This window comes from Vanessa cardui, chromosome 17, assembly GCF_905220365.1.
Source record: "Vanessa cardui chromosome 17, ilVanCard2.1, whole genome shotgun sequence".
Taxonomy (NCBI): domain Eukaryota; kingdom Metazoa; phylum Arthropoda; class Insecta; order Lepidoptera; family Nymphalidae; genus Vanessa; species Vanessa cardui.
Genome location: NC_061139.1, coordinates 9,048,022 through 9,056,895, shown reverse-complemented (window position 1 = coordinate 9,056,895; position 8,874 = coordinate 9,048,022). Strand labels below are relative to the sequence as shown.

The following is an 8,874-nucleotide window of genomic DNA, read 5'->3' as shown; positions in this document are numbered from 1 at the left end:
CGTTTGGAGCACCACGCTGCTCCAACGCGGTTGGGATTCACATGTGGGATTCACAATTTCGTTGAAAATGAACCATGCAGGTTTTCCTTCACCGCCGAGCTCAAGATTTATTATAAACACAAATTAAGCACATGAAAATTCTGTGCGCTTGCCTATTAATCCGCAATCACTTATCACTGCGCCATCTCGACTCTCAGATATTACCCAGTAATATACAATAAAAAAACAACATTGGAAAAAATTTCATCAAGTATGTAAAATTCGTTTCGAGATATGAATAACTAAAACCGAGTTTTATCGTAATTGAAATTTCATCTCATGTTTAATTAAAATGATTACTTTTATGTAATAGAAAAGGACTGACAACAGAAATGAATTATTTTGTGATTTTACTTGGCGTGTTGTTCAATGGTGAGACTTTTATTTATATATACTATTTTTTTTAAACCGAGAAAAAATCGGTGGTGGGGCTTTGTGCAAGCCTGTCTAGGTACCACCCACTCATCGCATATTCTTACGCCAAACAACAGTATTTGGTATTTTTCTGTTCCGGTTTGAAGGGAGAGTGAGTCAATGTAACTACAGGCACAAGGGACATAACATCTTAGTTCTCAAAGTTGGTGGCGCATAGGTGATGAAAGGTTAATGTTTCTTACAGCGCCACTGTCTATGGGCGGCGATGACCACTTACCATCAGGTGGCCCATATGTTTGTCCGCCAACCAATAGCATAAAAAAGGAGGATGTTATCAATTAGGTTGTATTTTCTCTTTGCTTGTCAACTTGGAACTCCGTCACTTTGAAATAGATTTGGAGAAATATGTTTTTGTTTGATATGGTATTCATAAAAAACTTCGATTTTAGTTTCGAGTTTGATTGGTGAATAGATACGCTATAAAACTATTTTATGGTCTAGAACTTTTCTACAGTATTTGTATTTGTTAGAATTTAGTATTTTGACGAAAGAAAATATTATCGGAGGCTTAAAAACTCGCTAAAAGTAAGAAGAACCGACAATAAATTCAGTAGTTACTCTTTTCAACAAGTATTAATTCCACGTTTTTTTTTATATCTGTATAATCTTGTATTAAATAATAATTATACCAATGTATTTTTTTACAAATCATTTGAACTAATGAAACGGCAAAGTTATAAATGCCATGAATTTTGTTAAAGAAACCTTGCTCTAAGAAGTATTTATTGACTTTGCGGAGTCGGAATCTTTGCGTTATAAGCTCATCCTTACTTATTGAGCATACATACAATGATTATCACTGATTTTATCAAAGTGGTCAATGTTATTATGCATATACATAATATTGTTGTAAATATATTGTGACGCAAAAATGGGTATTCCTACTTTGATTAAATTGATGTCAACAAATGAGAATAAAATTGGACCCATATTTGATATCCCAGAGGCCTCTGTAGAATTATTAATATCATGTGGCTTTTTAAATCTTACGTTACATGATTTCGTGTTTGATGTTTTAGTAATAATAGATTTCAGAATAGACTTGGTACCAATAAATGAAAAGATATAAAAAAAGATTCTTTACATTAGGAGATTTTTATAAATCGAATTAGAGAGTAATCTTATTTTTCCTACACTTTCCTTCCAAATCAACTCAACCAGATGGATTCTTGCAAATCAAATTATTTGAACCAAATTTCTTGGTTGATTCCGTGTAACGAACGATAATGGTACGACGAGTGCTCTAAGTAATATGTGGCTTGTGGTATATACTCGTAGCTTACACTGTATTACTATTGAAAATTAACAAACAACTTCTGTTATAGTGTCAACATAATAATTTAAATATTTGTGTTATGGATAAAAAAATCTTCAATGATTTTATTTATACAGTTAATAATGTCTTATATGCAGTATATTTATTAAATATATTATTGCAACTTTTTTGTGTTTTTTTCATAAGAACAACCAACAGTAAATGCAATATCACAACTAAAATAAAATAAAAATTTACTTTTCAAAATTATGAAGGCAAAAGTTCTACGTGTCACCATGCATTAGCATATTACACAGTGTAATTTTGAATATATAAATGAAACAAAAACATAATAATTAAAAATAAGGAATATAACACATTTTCATAAATATTATATAAATAATAATAATTAATAATAAAAAACATTAACAGCCTACATGTACAAATATCAACCAATTAAGTTTTCACCATTTTCGAAGTCGGTTAATAAACATTTATGCATAATAATAACAGTGTAAAATATTCATAATATTCTTTAACATAAGATAAAAGCGCTCGAATCACAATAGCATTCAATAAATCAAGATCGAACTCGGAACATCACAAAAGAATTAAAAAATAAAACCACTTAGATAGTTATTTAAATCTTATTTTACATATACAAATTGAGCTATCGAGGGAAATAATAAAAGTATTAACAATCATTTAAAAGTGGAACAAATAGATTAATTATATCAAGTGCACCTAGCTGACTCCTGAAATGGAGTTAAATCTACTTTACAATTTAGAGTCAGATTTGGATTTAAGGGTCTGGAGGCCCTGAGGCCGCAAGGCAGTGGAGGCCCTAGATCAACAGGAGCGTGGAGACCCTAATAATTATATTATGAATTAATAAGCTTTTTTAATTTTAATCAGTAAGCTATGATTTATTTACTTTTATCGGTAACTTTTAAAAAAGTAAGTAGGTATTTGTTACTTCGCTGAAAACTTTTGTGGCCCTTCCCTAAATCCAGGAAGGGCAACCGGGGCAATTGCCCTGGGGTCTCCACATGAGTTGAGGGCCACAATCGTTTTCAGCGCAGTAACAAATACCTACTTACTTTTTTAAATTATATTATTATTATTATATATATAAAAATATGAAACAGTAATAATGTAATTAATAATTAGTTCATGGTCGATATCACTAAGCTAAAACTTAACATTATACTTAGTCAAAGTAAAGTAACAGCGGGTAAATATACAACTGCTGAGACTGATCCAATACTCTTTTTATAGAGAACGTTTCGAGCTTTTTTCTCCAAGCTGCTCTTATACAACCTCCATGGTCGAGTAGTGTGTAATGTTGTGAATGTGTTGTGTTGTGATGTTGTCCAATAATTATATTTATTTATATGAGTTTGTGTAAATACACGTGGGAAACTTTTGACACATGCAGCATCGTGATCATGTTATCCGATAAAAATTGAAAATGAGTAATTTATGAAAACAAATTAAGTACGTGAAAATTTTGTGGTAACGATGCTGTAGATATTTTTTTATAATTTTTTGATTTCTTTTACTTTTGTATATCTTAAAGAAATTTCAAAATCACTCGGCCAAGAATGTCAAATAGATTGCCCCGTTGAAAATGAAGACATGGTTTGTGCCTTTGAAATTAATAAGAGCGCCTACAGAATGTTTCCAAGCAAATGCGCAATGGAGGGTTTTGCTAAATGTTATGAAATGGGTAAGATATTATTAATTAATTAATTATTATTTCCAAAAATATAATTTAATATTGAACCTTCTTACTTTATTTATATGTATCATAATCTTTATTTGACTTACAACATAATGTAGATAAAGAGATAGGGTAGATGTACATCTAAGCCTCTTGAATTTCATGTTCTTTTTTAAAGTAAGCAAATGTAATTTAAAAACACATAAAAATACGTTATGTATAGTTTTAAATGATTCATAATCAAATATTTTGTTTATATGCTACATAGCTCTGAAACGAGAACTAAACACATGTCTGTCTAGGTTTTTCTACCTCTATAAATATTGTATGTCTTACAGAGGTAGAAAAAATATACTATAGTATTATTATAGTTATTCTATACTTATGTACTGGACTTAAACAGTAGGAGCTTTTCAATTTGAATATTTATGTTTTTTATTTGTGTACGGAGTTGCAACGAAATAACTCCGGCATATAAATTCGGATTTGCTATTTTGTTTTTAGTTCGAAAAAGGTTTATTTCGAAATGATGAGTTTCGGAGCGGATAACGGACCGTTTCAATAAATGCCAGCAATACAAACGCGATTGCTGCTATCACAGCGTAGTATAAAACAAAGTCTCTTTCCGCTGTCTGTCTATCCCTATGTATGTATCTTTAAATGTACGAAACGGATTTTAATTCGTTTTTTTAGTAGAGTGTTATAGTTTTATAATTACAAAACATGCAAATTTATTTGAGAAACATTGATAATTTTACAAGTATTTTTCGACTTATAATAAAACAAATACAATTTTGATAGTTCATAAGATTTTATAATTTCATTGAAATTTACTTCGATAGATCATATACTACCGACAGTGTTGGGCATTAATCAAGCAATTGTTAATTATTTTATTAATTGACTAAAAAAGTAATTGCAATTAAATTAATTACAATTAAATTAATCGCAATTACACTTTTAATTGCACCTTGCAATTAAATTAATTTGATTAACGTATGTCAATTGCAACTTACAATTAAAATAATTGCAATTAACTTTTTTAGTTGTTTTATAAAACAATTAAAACTAACAATTAACTTTATACATCAAAATGTAATTAGTAAATTTTTAGGAAAATTAAGCTATAAGTATTAGACTTCAGACGAATAAAAATGTGGTCAAAGACTCTAAGTTTTAAGCTTATTTTTTCTAAATGTCTCTTTCCACAGAAAAAAAGTGTTTATTTTTATATTATATAATATAAAGTTGCATTGATAAATATTTCTTCAGCGTAGGTATAAAACAAAAACATTTCAAGTCGTCGTTTTCGCTCAAGTCTTTATATTTTACAGCAGTATTTTTAATTGTTATTTTTAATTAAAATTAACAAAACAATTAAAAATTAATTAATTGTTAATTGTTACTAATACAGTTAACAATTAAATAATTGTTAGTTGTGATTTTCCACAATTACAATTGATTAATTGTTAACTGTAGTAGTAACAATTAACAATTAATTAATTGTTAATCTTTAATTTTAATTGCAATTAAAATTTGCCCAACACTGACTACCGAATAATAATGCGTTAAATTATAACCAGTATGTCACAGTACACAATCTTTCGACAGTTCACAATCTCGCGAGATAGAATATAATAGAATAGTAGAATATAAGGGACGTACTTATTATAATAACATATTTATGCTCTAAAAGTATTAGAGCCCAAATATTCCAGTGGCTGAAACAAATAAATCTTAACCAAATCGAATGCGGTTTTAATTGTGTTTTGTTTTATTTTTCAAGTTGCATAATTGAAAACCTCTATCAAAGCACAAAACTAACCTAATAAAGTGACAGCCATCAAAGATTACTAACGATTTTTACGTTATAGAAATCATTTAAATTTTATTCTAGAGTCGAATATCAAAATAAAAAATGACAAATGTTAAGTTGTTAAGCTAACAACGAACAAAATGATAGCATCTAGTATAGAGCAATTATTGGAATAACAGTTTCGTCCTCTGGCATTTATGCAAGCAATTTTATGTAAAACTAGATAGCAAACACGATTTTTTACAGCCTTTACGCCGAGCGGCGAGGCAATAACTGAACTTAAAGTTTTTTTTTCATTGGAAAAACGCACTATGCGTTTCCCCCACGTGTAGTGGGGAGTATGTGGGACTAGACGGTGCCCAAGACACCGAGTACGCCCCGGCACACCGGAATACCCACTAACAAAACAGTACACCGGTGAGTCCCACATACACCACGTGGAGAAACGAGTGCGTTTTTCTAGATAAATAATATAGGGGTGTTTCCAAACCAAGGTAAATTCCGGCATTTTAGCAGCGTGGTTTCTGTAGAAACTATGATAAGTGCTTACTTAAAAGGAGTTAATAGGTGTTCAGCGCTATAAAATTTATAGATAGGTATAGCACCAATATTTATCGTATTAAAATATCTTTCAGATTTCGTAAGGACACCTCTGAGATATTGCATAAAGGCACATTTCGCACAAACGCGACGCATGTACGGCGAATCCTGTCCCGTGTTCTGCCCCAGTCATTACCGACCCGTATGCGGTGCTTCTAAATACAGAGACTATTTGTACAGGACTTTCACTAACGGTTGTTATCTAGATATGCTTAATTGCAGAGGAGACGACGATTTCACAGGTTGGAACATCTTATAAATTCCATATGAGTTATAATATCTACTTCTGTCGCTCTTTCACTACCAAACTGAACAGAATTTGATGAAATTTGGTATGAAGCAAATTGGAACTCCAAGGAAGGATATATATATATATAGACTACTTTTATGCCTAACACATGATAATCTCATAAAACGTGAGCGAAGACGCAGATGACAACTAGTATCGTTATAAATGAAATCAATTTTTTTTATGATGATAAGTGGTCACCGTCACCCATAGATTATGACGCTGTAAGATTTATTAACTATTCCTTACATCGTCAATGTGCTACCAACCTTGGGAACTAAGATGTTATGTCCCTTGTGCCTATATTTACACTGGCTCACTCACCCTTCAAACCGGAACACAACAATACTGAGTACTGTTATTTGGCGGTAGAATAACTAAATCAAGGGTTATTATACTCTGAAATAGTTCTAACGAAATTTTCACAACGTATTCCATATTATATATTATGTTTATTTGCTTAGTGCTTTAAGTGCAACCCCCAAGCGGCTGTATTATTTAACTAGTTCTTTCGAGTTCAAAATTTGCTTCATACCAAATTTCATCAAATTCGATTCATTGGTTTGACAGTGTAAGAGAGACTGACAGACACACAGAGTTACTTTCACATTTATAATATTAGTATATATTTAGACCCTGTATAATTTGGTAAATAGTTAATTGTATTTCCTAAAATTTTTAATTAATACAAAAATAATGTGATATTAACTTTTACTCAAAAGGAAAAGGGGCTTACAACAACAACAGCCTGTAAATTTCCCACTGCTGAGCTAAGGCCTTAGGGGATAAGGTGAAGGTTTGGAACATATTCCACCACGCTGTTCCAATGCGGGCTGGTGGACCCACATGTGATAGAATTTCAGTTTCTTCACGATGTTTTCCTTCACCGCCGAGCACGAGATGAATTTTAAACTTAAATTAAGCACACGAATATTCAGAGGTTTTCCTGGATTTGAACCCGAAATCATCGGTTAAGATGCACGCTTTCTAACCACTGGGTTATCTCGGCTTTTTGAGACTATCTAAGAGGCTTATAATATGCTTATTCATAAATAGATAAAGTTTGCTTTTCATTCTAGGTTACGTCGAAGTACCGCTACAATTCTGCCAAAGGCATCTAATGAAAAATATATTCAAGGAAAAACTCATAATGTCAAATGCATTCGACCATCGCGATTATTAATAAAAAATATGAGTGAATCTTTATTCCGTCATAATTATATTTTAATAACTGCGTTCTATCTCTTATTTATTTTATTTACTCACTCTCAATCCTCTAATAACAATACTTTCTCAATAACAGTTAACTCACTTTAAAATTTATATTAGGTAAGAGAGAAGATATATTTTCTTCAAAACTTTCACTCAATTTCTTTCATATTCTCGTTAAAGTTATTACACTATATTTATGTTTCGATTAGATATATAAATGTAATATCTGTGCCCGTGACAAGTGCGCGTTTGAATTTAACAAAAACTATTTTTCTGCTAGTTAAAGTACCCTCAAAATCGATCACGCCATTCCAGAGATTAACAAGAACAAAATAAGCAGATAGACAGACGGACACAAATTAAAAAAAATGTTTCTCTGGTATATGTGTCGCGTATACATAGATATGCATTTAGCATAAAGCGGTTATTTTATTATTTTATGTGTAAAATACAAACAAAAACATCATTGATTAAGTCAGGAATATTGTTAGTAACGATTTATCCGTACTATTAACTTATATGCTTAATCATTTCTACTACGTCGAAAATATGAAACTTATAGTTGAAAATTTGAATTAATCGAATATATTTCAACGCAGCGCCTGATATTGCTGAAGAGACTTAATTTACTGTCATGTACATTTGTGCTATGAAGGTTCTCACGAGGTATCGACACCAATTAAGCGATACTTACTATAATGAAACTTCGCTGTCAGTATCCTGTTTAAAATTGAAAATTAATTTGATTGTTCAGCGCGTTGTAAATGAGATCAACGATAAACTGGATGTAATAAATTAAATTTCAGATAGATGATTATTAATTATAGGTGGAGTGTCCATAATTATAGCATACTACATACTGGTACTTTGCTGCATACGAATAAATATTTATTTGGAAAAATTTTGCTGTGTGAGTGTTCCAATTTTGAAAATTTATTGGTAACAATAACGATATGAATTGAATAGGATGTTTCGCTTATTTTATTTTTTCATTGATATCACGAAGGCTCGTCAATAGCTACGATAAAAAATATCGTTTGACAAACAGAAAATAGTACTGATTTTTTGTATTTTCCTATTGTTATATTATTTGTTGTCACCCGCGGCTTCTCTCACACTTCAGGGGTTTGATTGTCATGTGTTGTGCAAAAAAGTAGCCTGAGTCCTTCTTTGGAGTTCAAATTTGGTTCATTGGTTTGGCACTTAAAGAACGACGGATAGAAAGACAGACAGAGACTACTTTCACATTTATAATATTAGTATAGTAAGTATAGATAATGTTTATAAAATAACGTATTGTCTCGAACTTTTATTTAAAACCATATGCAGTCTTCCTACATACAAACATGGACAAGGCCAACCGAACGACAAATGTTCAAACGTTACAAATACTCCATTAGCAGAATTTACTCAAGGAAGGACATAGGCTACTTTTTTGCCAAACACATAACCACAAAATAGTAGCGGATTTACTAACAGGCTAAGTAGGCTGGAGCCTAGGGCGG

At 31.1% G+C, this 8,874-nt stretch overlaps 1 protein-coding gene across 1 annotated transcript; it reads left to right on the top strand.

Annotated features, from left to right (window-relative positions):
- Window positions 1-276: 276 nt before the first annotated feature.
- Window positions 277-7,401, top strand: LOC124537129 (U-Kazal-Dg21.2-like). The gene is made up of 4 exons (XM_047113865.1): window positions 277-411; window positions 3,309-3,458; window positions 5,904-6,110; window positions 7,237-7,401. The coding sequence occupies exons 1-4, from the start codon at window positions 372-374 to the stop codon at window positions 7,338-7,340; spliced, it is 501 nt and encodes a 166-aa protein (XP_046969821.1). The 5' UTR covers window positions 277-371; the 3' UTR covers window positions 7,341-7,401.
- The last annotated feature ends 1,473 nt before the right edge of the window (window positions 7,402-8,874 follow it).